Genomic DNA, 21,836 nt, shown 5'->3' on the forward strand with positions numbered 1-21,836 from the left:
TGAGTACTTCTTCCCCTTCTCTTATTTTGTAGCTTGCATTGATTTGTTTGCCATCAAATAAAAAATAAAACACGTATAACGATTAAAGAAATGCAACTTACTCTGTCAAGATGACTCCTAGCTTTCCTTCAGTTCGTTATAACCTCACATGTGAAAGTGCAGAAGGATACCAAGTACTTATATTATCATAAGCTCAAGGCTTAGATAAAAGAAGTCATCTGTAGTTGTCCAACAGGTTTTTATAGGCATGATGAGATGAGGAATGTTTGATGAAGCTAATATGAAGTCCTTCCTCATGCCATTAGCATGCACTCACTTTTGTTTGTTATTTTGGCGACACATTTGGCACTGAGAGGTAGTTTTAGGTGTGTCTTTGGATCTCACTTCCGAGATATTAATGCCTGTATTTTATGTCGCTACAGACTTGGTATAACTTTGAATACTCTCTGAGGGCCTAAGATATAAAAATTTTTTTTTGAAAACATTAAACAAAAACAAAAAAAAATCAATCTTTTTTTAAAAATATTTTTCATTAGTTTTACCAAAAATAACTTTTTAATTGTATTTAAAATAACATTTCCAAAGAAATAAATCCTTCGAATCTGCCTGTTCAGTTTCTGTTTCAATGTGAAGGGTTAAAGGAAAGAAGCTCCTTGAGCCGTCTCTGCGAGTTACTGTGAAGATAGGAGCTGATTGGTGGTCCTGCTGTACATTCACAGAGGGCCCGCTACAGTAACTGAACGAGAGAGTAATGTCAAGTGACAGTACAATTGACCAATCATATCTTCCCTCTAAATGGGTGGGCTTTATTTTCAGGACTTTATGACAAGTCCGCCCGCTGTGAGGTTTATCATGTACATGTGGTGCAGTGACGCGTCCTAAAACCCGGAAGTAGGCTGCGCTCGGGTTCCCTCGACAACAAAGCAATGAGATTTCTCCATAGGGTTTTGGAAAATAGCTGGAAATAAGGTACGTGGAAAACGAACCTGTTTGATAAATGCACGTTGTGTTCAGCCGGATAATGTCCACATGTCTACCCTACTTTTATTATTTTCTAATCATAAATCTAATCGATAGATTTATGATCGATAGATTTATCATTAGCATAAGTTCGTTCATGATGGCTCATGTCAGTGATAGTGATGACATCGTTGCAAAATTATTAACCGAGTAATTTTCAAGATTGAGTTACAATGATCAACTGGAGTGGCAAAGGATCAGCTGCATGACCCCGCCATCAAGTAGCCTACTTCATCCAAAAGGACAGGAGGATGGACTTTGTGTTTCAGTGATCTGATCATTAAAGGTAGGACTAAGTAATCTTCAATGTCAGCCGCATTGCCGACTTAATTTATTTGTAATTCTTACTTGGCTGTGGGTGCCCTGTCATGATATAGGTGCTTATATAAATGGTGTTGTTTTGCGTGTTAGAGGGTTGCTGGCATTGATGCGTTTTGCACCCGGGCCGCTGTTTTGATATTCCGCTGAAGTATACGCTGAGCCTGAGACGTAATACCTCGTAATAATTTTTCGAGGGAAGGGGGGGTCAGATGGCCTAGGTATAAAAGTCACGGCTCGCAGTCGCCACTGGCCAGACAAAGTTATTGACCAAAACCAAGACTCTCTTAATAAATACAGGTTTTATTAAGCTTCAAACGTTACTGTCAACCTTTACCTAAATCTTTGTGACTCATTGACTGCTTGGTGATTGTGTAATCAAACATTAAGCTTCTTGTACCAAGTTTGATTCCAGGCGTAGTAAATGATTTGCATGTCATACCTCTTTCCATCGCTCATTTATACCCTGTCATCGGTCAAATAAAGGCAAACATACCTTTAAATAATCTTAAAATCAAATATCATCGAATATTCATGTGTCTATGTCTTCACTTAAAAGTGTGTGTCATGTTTATTTATTGTACATTTTAGAAAAACACCAGTCAATTAGATTGAACTCTCTTTATTGGATATGAGGAAATATAATCATATTTCGGACAGGGAAAAGATTTGCGTCTCAGGCATTTTGTAAATCCTACTATATAACACTGAGATTAGTGTTAATTTTGTCAGCTATTTATTTAATTTAGTCGTAGTCTTAGTCCTGTGTCAAATGTCCTTTTTAGTTTTAGTCATATTTAGTCACCTTCATCCTGTTTTTATTTAGTCAAGTTTTAGTCGACTAAAAGCATTTTAGTCTTTTTTTAGTCAAAGAAAACAGTAACTATTTTGGTCAAGATTCAGTCGACTAAAAGTCTGAGCATTTTAGTCTTATTTTAGTCAAAGTAAACTAACTATTTTAGTCTACTTTTTGTCAATGAAAACTGTGGACATTTGAGTCTTTTTTAGTCATCAGATTAAATAGAACATTTCAGTCAAACTAGTCTAGCCAAAATCAATAATTTGTCATTTTAGTCAAACTTATTTCACAATAAGATGATATGTTATCCTTATTTGATAAACAACACAGGTTGAATGATTAAGAATGCAGCTTTGCAGAGAGTATCTGGTTTGTGGGGATTTTACCAGCTGTGTTATGGCCACATTGCTTCCCTTCTGATAAAACAATGCATTCACTTTTTTTCTCTGCCTCATTTTAGCGAAATTGGGCCCAAATATCGCCTCGTTTCTTTTTCAGGCAGTGGTGGCGTTAGACTTTTTCGTTGTCAGTCATTTTGACGGACAGGATCGTAACATTTCCGTCATAATCCATTATTACCCGTCGAGTCTGTACACAACTCATCACTCACTCGCGCTGACGGACGGACAGACGGACGGACGGACGGACGGTCGGTTAACGCGACCACTGCTCCCAAGCCCTGTTGTTGCCATTTTATGTTCTGTTAAATAGGGGTAGTTAGATCCGGGTCTTCCTGACTGTTCACAGTGCGCCATGAACAGTGCTGCCCGGTGTAATTCAAATGCATACATGCCAACCTTTCCAAATCCAAAAGAGGTAGGTTTGCGCGCCGCAAATGTGCACGCCCAAATGAGGTAATCAGAAGAAATGGAACCCCAGTAATTACATATAAACCATGTATTTAACATATATTGCATCATTTTATTCATTTTTTCAGAAAAAGTGGTAGTTTGGTAAACAGTGACATCAACGACATGTTTGTCTGTAAAATGCCCGAAAATGTCTCAACACTTTATTATATTTTTAATGTGTTTCTGGTTCTCTTTCAGTTGAGACAGTGTAGATGAAGGATGTGTCAGGATGTAGAACTCTTGTGTGAACATTGGATAAAGCCAGGTTCATATTCTTGTTTCATGTTGTTGACATATTAGTCAAAGGTTTGCACAGAGCGAAATATATTTGTGTAGCGCCATGAATCAGAAAATACTGCATTAAAAAAGTCATTTCCTGCATTTGTCTACTGATAAAGTGTGATATAAATAATGTACAGGCTTTCAGATTGCTGTAGTTCACTAAACAGAGACATTAACGACATGTTTGGTTTTGAAAATGTCAGAAAAAGGGAAAGAATGGGAGATAAATATCAAAAAATCTCAAAATTGTATCATATTTTGTGCGTGTTTGTGGTCCTCTTTCAGTTGAGACACTGTAGGTGAAGGATGCTTCCTTTCTCTCGCCAACATGTGTTTTCGAGACACAGATATTAACGGGGAAACCCTGCAGGACTCAAATGCCGAGTCTCTGTTCCCCTAAACTCATTTGGGAGTGATTACCCATCAGCCCCGGGGGTAACGCTGCCTTTCCTCTGCACGTTGTTTCTCTTTCAGAAACACAGAGGACTGTTTGTATGATGGGATCACAGACACGCTGCAAACGGTGTCCATCAAAAGTCGAGTCCAGTGTCTATGGAGTGTCATTTGTATTTGTTCGAGTTTGGGAAGATTGAAAATCGGTAGGGAAAGCCAGCTAAGTTGGTAGGCGGTAGAAACATGTCAAAAGTGGTAGACTACCGCCCAAATCGGTAGGGTTGGTAGGTATGCAAATGTGGCGCCGCGCGCAGCACAGACACACAACTGCTGCCCAGCCGCAGCACTGGAAATGGAACTGCTGGGAGAAAAACTGACTATCAGAGATGTAACGTTATCTTTGATAATATTTCGTCTCCTCCTTTTTCGTCAACGAAAGTAAAGAGAGATTTTGGCAAAGTTTTTATTTAGTAACCTACATTTTCATCTCGTCACTTTTCGTCAACGATATTGCATGATGATTTCGTTACAGTTATTGTTTACTGCCGTCGGTGCCGTCTCGTCATCGTCTCGTTTTAGTCATGGAAAAAAAGGTCGTTGACGAACATATTTCGTCATAGTTTTAGTCAACGAAATTAACACTAACTGAGATGTACATGTGATTGATTTGAAGATGTTGGTAGGAGTCACTCCAGGTTTCTCATCTAGCCGTGGCCAGACCCACCATGTTCTGGGCTCTGTTGAAGATGGCGTAGTACTGTCTGATGAAGACGTCTCCCAGGATCCACAGGTCGCCTCCTCCATTAACGAAGCCAGTACGGCAGCCATTGGCCTGAGACTGTGGAAAGAGAAGAGTTTCAGATGGAGAGGGAAGAACAAAATAGTGCAGGGAGGATGTATTTCTGTACGCCAACCTAGAAACTAGCATCTCCCTGGTTCCCTCAACAAAAAGCCAATGGTTTCTTTCCATTAGATAAACTACAGCACGGTCACATGACTTCACGTCACCACCGCTAAGCTAAAGGAGGCTAATGTTGGGCTATAAAGGAACTAGAGCACGGTCACATGACTTCACGTCACCACCGCTAAGCTAAAGGAGGCTAATGTTGGGCTATAAAGGAACTAGAGCACGGTCACATGACTTCACGTCACCACCACTAAGCTAAAGGTGGCTAATGTTGGGCTATAAAGGAACTAAAGCACGGTCACATGACTTCACGTCACCACCACTAAGCTAAAGGTGGCTAATGTTGGGCTATAAAGGAACTAGAGCACGGTCACATGACTTCACGTCACCACCGCTAAGCTAAAGGAGGCTAATGTTGGGATATAAAGGAACTAGAGCACGGTCACATGACTTCACGTCACCACCGCTAAGCTAAAGGAGGCTAATGTTGGGCTATAAAGAAACTACAGCACGGTCACATGACTTCACGTCACCACCGCTAAGCTAAAGGTGGCTAATGTTGGGCTATAAAGGAACTACAGCACGGTCACATGACTTCACGTCACCACCGCTAAGCTAAATGCGGCTAACGTTGTGCTATAAAGGAACTACAGCACGGTCACATGACTTCACGTCACCACCGCTAAGCTAAAGGAGGCTAATGTTGGGCTATAAAGGAACTAAAGCACGGTCACATGACTTCACGTCACCACCACTAAGCTAAAGGTGGCTAATGTTGGGCTATAAAGGAACTAGAGCACGGTCACATGACTTCACGTCACCACCGCTAAGCTAAAGGAGGCTAATGTTGGGCTATAAAGGAACTAGAGCACGGTCACATGACTTCACGTCACCACCGCTAAGCTAAAGGAGGCTAATGTTGGGCTATAAAGAAACTACAGCACGGTCACATGACTTCACGTCACCACCGCTAAGCTAAAGGTGGCTAATGTTGGGCTATAAAGGAACTACAGCACGGTCACATGACTTCACGTCACCACCGCTAAGCTAAATGCGGCTAACGTTGTGCTATAAAGGAACTACAGCACGGTCACAGGACTTCACGTCACCACCGCTAAGCTAAAGGCGGTTAATGGTGGACGTGATGACGTTTAGTCGTCTCATTTAGACACTTGTTAGCATCCACCATTTTTGTTTATTCACCAGTGGGGTATTTACTGACGTATTTTATGTCTTCAAATAAAAATCTCTTCATCTTGTGTTCACCACCAACACAGTTTCACGGCATTTCGTGTTATAGTCACAAAATTAATCTATTGATTCGTGTTCACCAACATGATTTTCGCATTTTTTTCGAGTCACACAGAACGATATTAAAAGCAATGTAAATAATAACAAATTTGAAGGAAAAATAGATTAAAAAAAATACATATTTCAGTATTCTGACACAGAACGATTTTGGAAGCAATGTATTTCTATTGGTAGTATGTTTCGTGCCTGCACCAAATAATAAAAAATTACAAAAAGAGATTTAAAAAAATACAGATTTCAGTATTCTGAGCCATTTCTTTTCTTCGCAGACGGCAAAAAAACTCTGAAATTTTACAATTTAAAATAAAAGGGTTAGGGTTAGGCTTAGGGTAAGATATTGAGTATGACAATGTTTTTATGAACCACACAGCTTCTGGTCTTCCAACACGTGAACACGAATCAATACATTAAATTAATTTCGTGACTATAACACGAAATGCCGTGAGACTGGGTTGTAACCACAGACCTTATTTTAGGCTAACAACCATAAACACGTTCAAAACACCATTTACTTTGAGACGAGGGAGGATAGTGGTGCAGAAATTAGTCCTAAAATCCAGAAATGAGTCAGCATTAGGCTACTGGGTTTTACGACTCATTCGGGCAGGCAAGCAGAAAACCTTACCCCGCGGACGTAGCCAGAGCCAGGGATGGTGAAGGTCTCTCCGTTGATGTGGAAGGTCACATCAGGCAATTGGTCAATGCTGTTGCAGTTGACCGAGTACTGAAGCAAAAGAAAAATGGAGGAAAGAGTTACATGTTTTTTTGTACCGTTCTTTCAACAACAAAAAGCTACGGGAATATCCTTTAACATTTGGGCACTTACGTCTCCGTTGTTGTTGGTAGCTCCCACTTTGCTGTTGATGTTGTTGCACTGAGGTCCAATAATCAGAGAAGTACCGGTGTCAACGATAGCCTGGCAGCCGCCATTACAGGCCACAACCTCACCATTGACAGTAACACTGAAAGAGAAACAGAACAGTATGCATCAGAACACTTTTCCTTACAGCATTACTTTGGTTTTTTGAGATTTCTGGAGGATTTGTGATGCTGCGTTTGTGGTTCTTCACCTGTCCACTGTGATCTGCCAGTACAGCTCGTGGGAGAGGGGGATCCAGGAGATGGGACCAGAGTAATGGTTAGGGTCGACGCCACCAAATGTCAACACACTGCCTTGCTGAGAGTCACTGCAAAGACAAGGGAGAACTTACTGAAAAACTGTTATTTTGAAAACGATTAATCGGGCGATTATTTCATCGATTAGTCGACTAATCTAACGATTATTTTTCTGTTGTTCGATTTATAAAAAACATAATTATCTCAAATAAATACCAAAAAACATTACTTCATTCATGACAACTGCGCACCAGCTTACGTGCAGCCCTGGCCTGTACATTGCTTGGCTCCGTTATTTGACATACAGTGATACTATAAGCTGACTAACGTTAGTCTAATGTTATGTTTGACTCGTAAACGACCACAACATGAGTTAGCTCTCTGTGCAGTTTGTTCGTTCCGGGTTAGTAGCGGCTAGATAGCGGTGTTCTGCAGACGTAAACTAGCTACCATTCCATCCAACATTAAATGCTGACAAACCTTAACTAACACACAGTTGGCGCCGCTAGCTAGGTAGCTAACATTAACTACTAACCAACCAAGCACGAACAAACCGCACAGAGAGCTATAAGATAGTTAGCACTACCGAAGTGCACAGAACTCAAGCTGCACAACACACTAGGGCTGTTCCTATTTATGAGTATGCTTTTATTTTGAAGGAGAGGTAGCGCTGTTGACAGGAAGTTGTTGTTGCTATGGAAACAACGTGACGGAGATTAACGGAGAAAAGTAATATCTACATATAAAGACGGAGAAAGTAAACGATAAAGTTTATGGTTAAGTGTTAGCACCCCCCAGACAAGCTCTTACGTTGATATTGGAGATTTCAATCAATTCAATTTGAAAGACCTAGGGCGAGATGTTTTGGTTTGGATGTTTTTGTTTGGGGATCGGAGACAAATAGAAGTTCATGATGATGAATTATTTTGATCGATAATCTCCACATATTAATTACAACATACAACACTGTATGAAAACAACAGCTAATGTAAGGCAATATCGATAAGCTAACGTTGGCTAATGTTGGATGTGATGAAGTTTAGTCGTCTTGTTTAGACACTTGTTAGCAAGCGCCATTTTTAAATCCACCAGTGGGGTATATTTTATGTCATAGAACAAATCGTGAAAATCTCTTCAGCTTGTGCAGACCTTATTTTCAAGCAAACCACCAAAACAAATAAAACATTTTTTTTACTTCCAACACTTTATGAAGACAAAAGCTAATGTAAGGCTATATCGATAAGCTAACGTTGGCTAATGTTGGGAGTGATAAAGTTTAGTCGTCTCATTCAGACACTTGTTAGCAAAAGCCATTTTTAAATCCACCAGTGGGGTATTAAATGATCTATTTTATGTTGTAGAACAAATCGTGAGAATCTGTTCAGCTTGTGCAGACCTTATTTTCAACCAAGCCAACCAACAAAAAACCTTAAAAAACGATTTACTTCAAGACCAGGGAACAAGAAGAGGTAAAAAGCGGACTTATACAATGATATTAGGATTCATTCCTGCATTAGTTCTCTAGATTTGAATACTGCAAAGTTATTGCTGTGCTTACGAGCTCAGATAGAAGGAGAACATGTCCTGGTTGACCAGATTCTCCATCATCATGTTGTCGAAGACGGGTGTAGCGTCGGATTCAGCCAGGCGAGGGTACGCCAGGCCGAGGATACCGTCAGCGTGCATGTACTGCAAGAAGTCAGCTTCAGACTGACTCAGGCCGATGATCTGATTCTTCACAGCGAGACCACCCACCTGAGAAACACAGCACAGGGATTAAAACACTCTCAAACTACGACGGGATCATTTGATTTTGCTAATCAACAGAGATGGCAAAAGTACAGACATCCTTTACTCAAGTAGAAATACAGATACTCGTGTTTAAAAATACTCTGGTGAAAGTAGAAGTACTGACTAAACTTATTTCCTCAAGTCAAAGTAAAGAGGCTTTGAAATGTACTTCAGTAAAAAGTACCCATAACTAGCAGCTGTTTTAAAGAGTACCTGACCTCCCTTTATATTAATAGAACAATAATGTCATTGTTAGCTAATGAATGTTTCCATGGTGACCAACGGCAACATGACAACGTTTTCATTGGTCCCTCTTCTTTAGAGAAGACCAGGAAATGATGGATACACGGATCGTGTTCAAATCAATAGGCACGCAATGACTCTAAATAATAATGATCACGCCACCAAACACACATTCAGACTAAAGGAACCAGCCTGTTTGGGAAATGAGAGAAGTAGAAAGTACAGGTATTTGAGTTCAACATGTAAGAAGTAGAAAGTACAGGTATTTGAGTTCAACATGTAAGAAGTAGAAAGTACAGGTATTTGTGTTCAACGTGTAAGAAGTAGAAAGTACAGGTATTTGAGTTCAACATGTGAGAAGTAGAAAGTACAGGTATTTGTGTTCAACATGTAAGAAGTAGAAAGTACAGGTATTTGAGTTCAACATGTAAGAAGTAGAAAGTACAGGTATTTGTGTTCAACATGTAAGAAGTAGAAAGTACAGGTATTTGTGTTCAACATGTGAGAAGTAGAAAGTACAGGTATTTGTGTTCAACATGTAAGAAGTAGAAAGTACAGGTATTTGTGTTCAACATGTAAGAAGTAGAAAGTACAGGTATTTGTGTTCAACATGTGAGAAGTAGAAAGTACAGGTATTTGTGTTCAACATGTAAGAAGTAGAAAGTACAGGTATTTGTGTTCCACATGTAAGAAGTAGAAAGTACCGGTATTTGTGTTCAACATGTAAGAAGTAGAAAGTACAGGTATTTATGTTCAACATGTAAGAAGTAGAAAGTACAGGTATTTGTGTTCAACATGTAAGAAGTAGAAAGTACAGGTATTTGTGTTCAACATGTAAGAAGTAGAAAGTACAGGTATTTGTGTTCAACATGTAAGAAGTAGAAAGTACAGGTATTTGTGTTCAACATGTAAGAAGTAGAAAGTACAGGTATTTGTGTTCAACATGTAAGAAGTAGAAAGTACAGGTATTTGAGTTCAACATGTAAGAAGTAGAAAGTACAGGTGTTTGTGTTCAACATGTAAGAAGTAGAAAGTACAGGTATTTGTGTTCAAAATGTAAGAAGTCAAAGTAAAAAGTCGTCAGAAAAATAAGTAGTGGAGTAAAGTAAATACCAGAAATATTTACTTAAGTACAGTAAGTATTTGTACTCCACTACTTCCCACCTCTGCTAATCAAGTAAAAAAGGTTGTGCAACACATACATAGGACACTTCAGCCCAACAGATATTCAGTTTACCTTCTTCGTTAAACAAGTGAACTGTGAACTCATTTTCGAATCTATAGTGTGAGTAATCTCTTTAAATTTCTTACGGTCACAGTGTCGTATCCGAGGAATCCGGTCATGCTGCCGGTGCCGTACTGGATGCTGAGAGCATGGCCGTTGTTTCTGAAAGTGCTGCTGTTGCCGGGGTTAAACTTGTTGTGATTGTCTATATTAAGAAAATATGTTGGACACAAATGTTACAATGCTTGTCTGATAAAGTGTATATTTAAAAAAAAAAAAAAAAAGTAAAGCAAATGGCAGTGACCTCTTGTTTTCAATATATTTTAAATGACTTCCAATATTAACCTATGATCTGCAGTCTAGACTTTTAAACCACCTCACAAAAACTTCCTCAGAACATCAGAGATAAGAGCTGGATAATAACAAGAAAAAACGTGGATTTTCTCTGACATTAAAGTTGTACAATTACGGCATCTAGGACTAAACCCTAACCCTAACAACTCGCTCTGGATGACTAATCATAATCTCTACTACCACGTCTTTAAAGACTATCAGATCCATCCTTCCTTACTTATTGGATTTAGGTCTGATCTGGTCCTTCCTCATTTCAATATGTATCATGTTAAAAGAACTCCTTGTTTCCTCAGGGACCGTGTTGCTCATCTGAGATTACCTTTCATACACGCTAACAAATGAATTAAGAGTTGTACGTACTGCAGGCGATGCTGTTGCAGTAGATCGAGGGAATCCACAGGTTGGAGGATCCGGTGTCGAAGATGACCCTGAAGGTTTGAGGAGGATTCCCGATGGAGATGATGCCAGAGTAAGCCAGCTGGAGAGGAAGAGGACACAATGGGAACGTTAGCTTTCTTTATCAAAGTTCATCTGTTAACGGTCCCCCAAACTGTTTTTCATCAATATATCACAGGTCTCAGATATATACAGAGCCTGTCTCTGATTGGCTGAAACACCAAACAGATCATTGCAGCATTACCCATAATCCCCTCTGTTTCAGCCCTGTTTCCAAAGTGCTGATTCTCTGAGAGAGATTTGGTTAAAAATAACTCAATGGTGCTCGAGGAGGAGATTCAGGTGATAAGAGGGGGGGGGGGTTACCTTGGTTGCTGATTGCCTAATGGTTACACAAGAAAAAACATCGTTATGACATCATAAAGTGGCCAAAATCTGATCAGCTCATTTTCAGACAGGTTTTTATAGAAATTGATCAAAAAGAGAGAGAATCTTTGTTCCTGAAACTTTCAGAGTCTCTTTCCATAGAGGGGACACATGTTGATGTAGAAGAGACATGAAGAAGAGGGGACACATGTTGATGTAGAAGAGACATGGAGAAGAGGGGACACATGCTGATGTAGAAGAGACATGGAGAAGAGGGGACACATGTTGATGTAGAAGAGACATGAAGAAGAGGGGACACATGTGGATGTAGAAGAGACATGGAGAAGAGGGGACACATGTTGATGAAGAAGAGACATGAAGAAGAGGGGACACATGTTGATGTAGAAGAGACATGGAGAAGAGGGGACACATGTTGATGTAGAAGAGACATGAAGAAGAGGGGACACATGTTGATGTAGAAGAGACATGGAGAAGAGGGGACACATGTTGATGTAGAAGAGACATGAAGAAGAGGGGACACATGTTGATGTAGAAGAGACATGAAGAAGAGGGGACACATGTTGATGTAGAAGAGACATGGAGAAGAGGGGACACATGTTGATGTAGAAGAGACATGAAGAAGAGGGGACACATGTTGATGTACAAGAGACAGGAAGAAGAGGGGACACATGTTGATGTAGAAGAGACATGAAGAAGAGGGGACACATGTTGATGTAGAAGAGACATGAAGAAGAGGGGACACATGTTGATGTAGAAGAGACATGGAGAAGAGGGGACACATGTTGATGTAGAAGAGACATGAAGAAGAGGGGACACATGTTGATGTAGAAGAGACATGAAGAAGTGGATTTTGCAGAATAGGTGACCTTTAAATGTTCAGCAGCTGTTACTCACATCAGCGTCGTTGGTCATGGACTCGATGCCGACTGCTGATTTATCGGCATACTTGGCCATGGGGTTGTACGGGTATTTGGGGCGGTATTCCTCCCAAAGACCTTGCTCTTCCAGGATCTCCCTCGCTGTCATACCCTTCTCCAGAGGAAGGCTGTGAAAAACCAATGGGAGACACTTTCATTTGGTTTTCCATGACAGGTTTTATATGCACAAAGCTACAGTGTAGAAATGGCAATGAAATTCTTCTGACCTGAGCTCCTCAGGCCATGCAACATATATAATCAAATACAAAAATACAAATTGTGCAAGAAGTCGATATACATGAACCCTGCAACGCACCAACTGGAGACACTTTCATTTTGTTTTCTACGAGGTATTTGCATGTTTCCTTCATCGTCAACGTTGTAGTGATCACTGTTTGAAACATAATTCACTCATGGAACTACAGGTCGGCTTCGGACGTCGCCCACGCTTTCGACAGCGCCTGGGTGGCGCACTTCTGGACCCCGTCTGGCCTCTCCCCTGTCCCCGGCTCCTTCCTCCCGGGGATACTGCTCCTGCCCCCCAGGGATACCGCTCCATCCTTCCGGGGACTTCATGCCCGCCGCCGCTGTGCCTTCACCTGCGGCCGGGCAGCGCTCCTCCCTCCCCACGTTGCAGCACAGCGACCCAGCTTTCTACGGCTGGCGGATGTTGTCTTCATTCGCCACGATGCCTACCACGGCCCCCTGCGTCCCCCTTACGACGGCCCGTTCCATGGCCCGCCCCCAACCCACCGGCGGGGATGCCCTCGCCCTCGTAGGGGCTCCTACCCTCTCCTGCGTCCCCCTTCTGATGGCACGTTCCATGCCCCGGCCCTCGCCTGCGACCCCACCCTCCTCGGCCTCTGTGGTGCTTCTTCCCGAACGCGAGGATTGTGTCCATGGTTGAATTCTGGGGGGGCTTGTGTGGTGATCACTGATTGACACATAATTCACTCATGGAACTACAGGTTGGGGGTATTGTTCCGCACGGACACATTTGTTGACTGTACCTCCTGTGTACTTACTGTGTGCCCTACTTTCTTCTTTCTCTTCTCTTCCCGGGCTCCGACCCAACAACACGTGCATTTCTGCTGCTCAATAAAGCTAGCTTTGAACCTTCATTGCACCGCCTCCGGTTCTCTTCTCTCGGCACTACAATGTTAACAATCTTCACTTCTTGTTTTCAATTTAATTTAATCGACTGCCAATATTAATCTTGTAATCTAGATATTGGAAAAACTAAACGGAGACTGCCATTGATGAGATTACGTTGGTTTTCGTGTTTCCCCTTTTATTTTGAAGCTTTCTTCCCGTAGTCTGTTTTTACTTCCTGTCTTTGTGGGTTTTCCCGCCTGTTTTGTTAGACTTTCCCGCCGTTATTAGTTCAACTTGTTCCCCATAGAGAGGCAAAGTCCCTCTCTTTCCGGTGGACCTCCATGGGACCTTATTTCGGAAATATTATGTATTGAAGTCAATGGCGAGAGAAACGTTATCTTTCGATCCCGTTTGAATTGTGCAACAAATTACACATATGATGTTTGTCAATTTAAAAAGTAATTTTGCAAGTAAAAAAAAAAGGTTTTGCCGTAAAACTGTGAAGTGTAAGAGTCTGTGAGGGCTGATAATGTATTCCGGGAAATTACTCAGACCTACTATTTGACCTAACCGAAGTTATTGAGTCTATGTAAGTTTACTGCTTGGCTCAGATCCACCAACGTCAGCAAGATCTCACGTTTATTAACTCCCCGAAGAACCAGGTTCAATTAAATTAAATTCAGACAACTCTCTTAAATCTGTTTAAGCGATCCCGAAGGATTTTGAAATCAGCAAACTTGGCCTTGACCTTTGAAGCAGGAGAGAGAGCACAGATGCCTTTTAAGTTGTCCCAATCCAAAAGGTGGGATCAGTTTATTTGAAGAAAAATAGGTCCCAACGTATACAGGGTTTTTACCTTCTCTCTTTACAACATTATAATCATACTAAACCTATCCTGCTGTGATTATGTTCTAATATGAAACTTTAATTCACAGTTTTACATTTATTACCATCATTTGTAACTTCAACTGCCCGATTCAGTTGTGGCATTCAAATAGTCCCGCATGAATTCGGAGGGCCTTTCCTCACAGGTCGTAGGGTACTAACATGCAACAAACATCAATTGATTCCACAATTCACATTCATATATTTCAACTAGTCCCGCATGACTTCGGAGGACCCGTCCTCACAGGTGGCAGGGTACTAACATTCAACAAACATCAATTCATTCCACTCATTTCACAAAGAAAATTGACTCAGCTTTCAACAAAGAAAATCGAGAGATATTTACCAAGTTTGAGAGAACCTTACCGAGAGCTATTAACCCAGCTCTGAGGGACAGCGCTTTTACCGGGAGAGAGTATACCAGGGGAACCCCCCCCCCCTCTCTCTCGCTCTCTCCAAAAAGAAAGTTCCTCCCCATCCGCCAGTGTCTTTATGCTCGAAAACAGGATAGAAAAACCTAAGACACCTCCTCTATACCCATTTTTGTGGAAACTGGGCATGGCCTCTGATGTACAGGAATGACCAGACGTATTCTATTGGCTATGGCATAAGACACACCTTCCCATGTTTGTGTAAAAAGGACATGACCCCTGCAGGACTTGCAAAATATTATTCTCGGCTATAACATAACCACCTTTTTGAGGCCTCAATGTATATCTCCTTAAGTCAGGAGCCCCCCTCCCTGTGTACTGCTGTGAGGGGAGAGGGAAGAAACTGTCTCTCCCTTATCAGTGACACCCATAAACCACTACAGGCCCCACACTCGACCAAACAAAGTGGTTTGTTAAGTCGAGTGTAAGACCTGCAATGGTCCATGGGTGTCACCTATACTGTAAATATAGAAAATCATAACATATGAAACCTTTTCATTGTGAGTTATTCAAGAATATAATTGATCATAACTAACTTTCGTTTTAATTATTCAACCTGATATGGAGCTCTCAACAGAAGTAAGACTTTTTTTGTGTGAAACCGCTCAATGAACTACATCTATGGTCTCTCACAACAACACACGTCACCAAGATGGCCGTCACTACTGTCTTGCCAAACAATGGATTGACTTGCCTCACTATCACCACAATGAAACACGTCCAGAAGAATGTCATGCAAAGTAGGGATGTCCCGATCACCTTTTTTTGCTCCCGATCCGATTCCGATCATTTGATTTTGACAATCTGCCGATACCGGTTTTTCCCGATCCAATCTTTATGCAATGCATTAAGAGAAAAAAAAGGTATCAGATAACGGCTGGTCATCCAACGCGATTAATTCAGCTATCTTGGCTGTTATTGTTTTGACCTTTTCACTGTTCTGGGGCAGTTTCTCTTTCCTTTTAAAAGTCTCTGAAAGTGTCGGTTGTTTCAGTGCCTACCTGAGTGGCCGCTGTGTACTCGTCGTGTTGTTGTTGGTGTTTGTTTCTCAGGTGGCGTATTAGATTGGTCGTGTTGAAGGTAGCTCTGTTCTTTCCACCACGCGGAACCTCCACCTTGCAAACATTGCATCTGGCTGTTACACTGCCTTCACTTTCAGTTTTATAATACTTCCAAACTCCTGACATTTTCTCTGTCCCGACTCCCGAGTCACCAGCTGAACGTAGCCTCTCGTTAACTTACTGCTACTATTAGACACTGCGCCCTGCCCACTCAGATTTGAGAGAAATAAGCAACCAGGTCTATGAAAACAAACCCAAAAGAAACAACACATACATGATGTTGTGTAATTTTAAACCAAAACTAATTCCACAGGATGACTTTAAGTCGTGAACATGGTCATTTTTGTTTTGTAACATAACATAAAATAATAAAAATATTTTATAAAAAAAAAAAAAAGAATCCCGATCCCCGATTTTTTCCTCCCGATTCCGATCTTTTGAAAATCACGTGATCGGCTCCGGTCCCCGATCACGTGATCGGATCGGGACATCTCTAATGCAAAGCTGCCTGCCTGCCTTCCTTCTATTCTCCCTGAATTGCCTGATCTTTTTAATTTTCAATGTTAACCATTTGTGCAGATAGCATGAAGTAATAAAAGATTGCCGATGCTAATGTAGCGTTAGCATGTCTCCCTCGGGGGCATCTGGGCTTAAAGGTGTATTATAGAATGATCAGACTGTTGTGACAGTAGTCTTCAAAGGGTTCACGAAATATGACTACTCTACTGTTTAACACTTTGGTTAACTTAATGTTACTTCATGTTAAGGCTAATAAAAATGACAAGGCTAAGCCGGCTGTAATGCTAACTAACATGCTTGCTGCTAGCTAGGTAGCTAACTTGATCCAGCCAGTCACTCCTGGTCCTTTCATCAGACGGGAAGCGAAAGAACAAGTAAGACCCATTGCTGGTGATTACAACCTGGTAAGCACACAGGCATCTTGTTAAAGTTATCTTAGCTATCTCTTATATTTAGTGGAAAACAATTATGACATCACTTACGCGACTCTGGGATTTGTAGTCTTTCTAGTTGCGTATTTTTCATAGTCTTATATTTCAACAGTTTTACGACAAACTTTGACTTTTTTGACACGGAAATTATTTTTTAAGATTGACAAACATCATATATGTAATTTATGGCACAATTCAAACGGGATCGAAAGATAATCTTTCTCTCCCCATTGACTTCAATACATAATTGTTCCGAAATAAGGTCCCATGGGGCGGAAGTAGATAGGCGGGACTTCGCCTCTCTATTAGCTCAGCAAACACTGGCGCCTTTAGTTTTGCTTGTATTAAAGGTCCCATGTCATGGCCATTTCTACTGATCATGATTCCATTGTTGAGGTCTACTAGAATAGATTTAAATTGTGCAATTTTCCAAAATGAAATTGGTTTCTCATACAGCATCTCTGTATGTGTATTCACTCTCTGTCCTAAACGGCTTGTTGGAGCTCCTGTCCCCCCCTCCCTGTGAGCCCAGTGTGCTCTGATTGGTCGGGACGTTGCCAGGCTCGTTGCTGCTGCGAGGAGCGGACAGATTTACGGGTCGGCGATACAGCGAGAACATGCAAAACTCATCCTAAGCACACACAAAAACTCACAGCCAAAGTGAAAACAATGAGTGTGGCTTGATATCGAGTAAGAAAAAGGTTTATAACGATGTGAGAATGGGTCTGCGGAGAGCATTTCTCCGCCATCCCAACTCGTCTATTACCAGCGTTCAGGGACTTCCTGTTAGTTAACCAAGGGATCCTGGTTTGTGAGGTGCACTGCGGATTAGTCAATTTGGGCCAATCCGGTAATTTGTTGTTGATCTGGGTATTCACACGTCAGTCACTGTACCCACGAAGCAAAAAATGAAAAAGAGAAATGTCCAACGAGTCGTTCTGGGGCAGCATAGGCAGGTCTTCTCTGTGTTAGAGTTTTACTCGCTGCAGGGTGTACTTTGAGGGTTTGTGACTCTGCAGACCGTTTACATGCAGAACAACCTTCATAACACACAAGGGGACGGGTAATAACCGGAAAAGCATGACATGGGACCCTTAAGTCCTGCTTCTCTGTTTAATGTCGTTCTTATTATTGTTTGTCGTTTTCAGGAAGTTATGTTCTGGTTTGCTTTGCCTTGTCTAGACCAAGAAACAAATATAAGTATTTTCTGTTATACGTTCCTTTGTCCTGCGTTTGGGTCCAAACTACGCCATTACCAGAGATGGGAGAAGTACTCAGATGTTGTACTTGAGTAAAAGTACAAGTACTCAGATGTTGTACTTGAGTAAAAGTAGAAGTACTCAGATCTTGTTCTTGAGTAAAAGTAGAAGTACCAGAGTGTAGGAATACTCTGTAACAGTAAAAGTCCTGCATTCAAAATGTTCCTCAAGTGAAAGTAGAAAAGTATTCTCATCAAAATATAGTGAAAGACAGTAAAAGTAGTCATTGTGCAGATTGGTCCATTTCAGAATAATAGATATGATATGTTTTATAATGATTGATCATGAAAGTGTTCTCAAAGCTGGTAAAGGTGCAGCTAGTTTGAATGACTTTGTATACTGCAGGGTAGCTGGTGGATTTACTCCAGGTGGAACTAAAGTCTGATTTAACACTTGATTATATTTCACATCATTCATCCACATCTGTGAAGTAACTAAAGGTAATAAATACATGTAGTGGAGTAAAAGTACACCATGTACCTCTGAACTGTAGTGAAGTAGAAGCACAAGCATCAACATTGTACTTAAGTACAGTACTTGCGTAAATGTACTTAGTTAGTTCCCACCTCTGGACACTACCCATGTCAGTATTTTACAGAAAAACATGGACCGAGCTGAAAGGAAGGACTTACTGGAAGAGGCACTCGGACAGCGCCACCATGGCACACAGAACAAAGGCACGCTGCATTTTCACGGCTTGGCTATCAACTGAGAGAAAAGGAAGTTATTTCACAAAAAAATCAATTCACAGAAACACTGAAACTGAAATACTGCAGCAGCCATAAAGTGCAGTAAACTCACCGTATGACTCCAAAGACTTGAGTGCCTACACACAGCATTGCATCCTCTTTTATACAAATGCACTCACATGTTATCATTACACTTTGATAAGGCTGCACACACATAACTGATAAGTGAAGATAAGAAATGGAACAGGTAATCGTTGACCTCAAGAAAAGTAAAGTTAGGAAAACAAACTTTTGATTAAAGCTTGCACGAGTTTTTCCTCTCGCAATGTCAAAAGATGATGCAAATAAAACTAAGATGCAGTTTTACTACATATTAAACTGTTTCACACTTAAACCTATTTATACCCCATTTGTTATTATTCTCAGAGCCGGCCCGACCCATTACGTGGCATAAGCGGCCGCTTAGGGCCCCACAGCCACTAAGGGCCCCGCAGCCACTAAGGGCCCCCTAGCAAAAAATGAATAAAAAAAAAAATGAAAAAAAATTATAATCTCAGTACACCGTCGCCGTGATAAGTATGTTTCATTAATTGTGTTAATATACTCTCAAAGTCATGTATTATATTATTGAGTCAATAATATAATACATTAACCGTGCTTTACCTGAACCTCATCATGACACTAGAGAGGACGGCAGGATTAGGCGCGTTCACACCGGAGTACTTTTCCCCGTACTTTTCCCGTTTAGTTCCGTTAGTGCCTGGAATTTTGCGTTCACAACAAAAAGAGAACTTAGTTCCGAGAACTTTTACCCCCATTGTTAGTGCCTGCTAGAGAGGTGGCAATATCCTGGGGAGAAAAAAGTACCAATTTCGATTGGCTGGGCGAATTGCAAACCACGCCCTGTAAAACTCTGAAAAATGTTGTGAAGCCGCCATTGTATTTGCTTGCAATAGCATTATTAGCATTAGCATTATTAGCATTAGCCCAGCGCACCAACGGAGAGAGAATAACTTATGGCAACACAAAAGAAAACATGGGAACGGTGTAGTAATGAGGAGGTGTCGGCGTTCTGACGATTTACAGTAGAATTTCAGTAGAAGCTGCTGGGAGTCACAGCAGCTTCTACTGAAGCCAGTCCCCAACTCCGGGGACTTCCGGCCGGGGACTTCGGGCGGCAGTATATGCCGTGAAGTTGTTTGCGGCCTGCCAGTAAACCCAAAGCAGAAGAAGAAGAAGTGACGTCAGCGGCTTCATTTGCGTAATCTTCCCTCAGGGAACTTATTCTGGTGTGAACTGTATTTAGTTCCATGGGGGCACTAAGTGCTGGGCACTAAGTACGGCAAAGTACTTGGTGTGAAAGCAGCTAATGTAATTTCCCGTGTTCAGTGAATGCAACAGAGGCAAGATACCAGACCAACCAGAGAGTTGAATGGAAATAAACATCTGTCTTATTGGCTGACAGGTACCGATCCTGTGAGCTATGACAATGTTTCAATGTCAGTCGGACTCAGAGTGTTTGAAGATGGACATAAGAACATTTTTTCATAAAAAAGACCAGTGGTGGCTCACACAACAACCCCGGAGCCACCACTTGAGCCAGGTAAACAAGGTATGTAAATGTCAGTAAACTTCCAAGTTATGCGAACATGTAAGCAAAGCATAAATTACTGCTAGGTTGACGTTACTTTGAATCGCGGGGGTAAGCTAAACCGTTAGCAAGTAGCTATAGCTAGCCAGATATATTAAATACACACTTTGTCATACAATCTAAATGTAATGTTTTTTAGCGCTACCTGATGATTTCAAAGAAAAAATGTTGACTTACTGATCGACATGAAGCTAGAAGGAACCTTACAGTACACAGTTGATCCTGAGTCCTGTCAGTTAAAGTGTTTCATAGTTAGCTTAGCTAAGCATCAACCTAGCACTGAAATATATGGATGTTATGTGACAGTATTTCTGAGAAAAAGTCAGCTGAAATGGTGGCATGCCACTGCTTTACGTGTCGACAGCATGTTGGAACGTATTTGCAGCAGTAAATGTGGCTGTTTGGCCACTGATGTTGCCATAACAACACCTGGATTTAAACGTTCAACCTCTGTTTGAGACAAAGTTTTGCATGAAATTATAATTCTTCTGAATGATATTCCTATTGACAGCTAGTTTCTATGTGAACATTATGAGATGGACAGCCAGAGAGAATAAATGAAAAACAGTTATGAAATACTATATGACAGTAAAACAAGAATACAGTTTAAAAGGGGAGGGATTTGTAAAATATCCATAAAGAAAAATCTGTTTACAGTTATGTTTCATATGGGTGTTGAGAGATGTATCCATAGATCTCTTAATGCAACAGATTGATACTTTTAGCTTCAATATCTAAAAAAAAAATCTTTCCGGGGGAGCATGCCCCCGGACCCCACTAGAGGAGGTTAGGTCCACGATATTCACATGCTTATGTATACAAAATGTGTGCTTATGCTAACATCTTAAGACAAAAGTTGTTTCCTTGTTGTGTGTAGTGAGAACGCGCTAGAGTGAGGGGGGCCCCCAAGCCAAAGCTCGCTTAGGGCCCCTAAAAGTCTAGGGCCGGCCCTGCTCCATATGTTATAACCCGGCTCTTGGGCTGCAACAAAAAGCTAGGAGGCGAGACGAGGGGTCTGAAAGTATAGCAATCCTTTATTTAGTGGACACCAAAAAGACAGTCGCAGGTATAAAAGTCACGGCTCGCCACTGGTCAGACAAAGTTATTGACCAAAACCAAGATGTAGTCTCTTAATAAATACAGGTTTTTGTAAGCTTCAAACTTTACTGTCAACCTAAATCTTTCTGACTCATTGACTGATTGGTGATTGTTTAATCAAACATTAAGCTTCTTGTCCCAAATTTAATTCCAGGCTTAGTAAATGATTTGCATGTCCTACCTCTTTCCATCCCTCATTTATACCCTGTCATCGGTCAAATAAAGGCAAACATACCTTTAAATAATCTTAAAATCAAATATCATCGAATATTCATGTGTCCTCACTTAAAAGTGTGTGTCATGTTTATTTATTGTACATTTTAGAAAAACACCAGTCAATTAGATTGAACTCTCTTTATTGGATATGAGGAAATATAATCATATTTTGGAGAGGGAAAAGATTTGCG

The 21,836-nt window shown here is 41.0% G+C and overlaps 2 protein-coding genes across 3 annotated transcripts in view; both read right to left on the reverse strand.

Annotated features, from left to right (window-relative positions):
• Positions 1 to 212, reverse strand: part of LOC307025033 (PI-PLC X domain-containing protein 1-like) — a 5,159-nt gene extending 4,947 nt beyond the window's left edge. Inside the window, exon 1 of one of the 2 annotated variants that reach the window (XM_079659615.1) lies at positions 102 to 212. The gene's annotated coding sequence lies outside the window, so the exon portion shown is untranslated. The remainder of the gene's footprint in view (positions 1 to 101) is intronic. The other variant, XM_079659614.1, reaches the window with a different exon arrangement.
• A 3,080-nt stretch (positions 213 to 3,292) lies between these two features.
• On the reverse strand, positions 3,293 to 13,120 carry LOC307024701 (pepsin A-like). Its single transcript, XM_079659046.1, has 8 exons — positions 12,288 to 13,120; positions 10,971 to 11,088; positions 10,343 to 10,461; positions 8,556 to 8,752; positions 6,952 to 7,068; positions 6,708 to 6,843; positions 6,507 to 6,605; positions 3,293 to 4,501 (listed from the first exon to the last, which is right to left on the reverse strand). Exons 1-8 carry the CDS (start codon positions 12,417 to 12,419, stop codon positions 4,364 to 4,366), a joined length of 1,056 nt encoding a protein of 351 aa, XP_079515172.1. The 5' UTR covers positions 12,420 to 13,120; the 3' UTR covers positions 3,293 to 4,363.
• Between the last annotated feature and the right edge of the window lie 8,716 nt (positions 13,121 to 21,836).

This window comes from Notothenia rossii (genome assembly GCF_949606895.1).
Source record: "Notothenia rossii genome assembly, chromosome: 11".
NCBI lineage: Eukaryota > Metazoa > Chordata > Actinopteri > Perciformes > Nototheniidae > Notothenia > Notothenia rossii.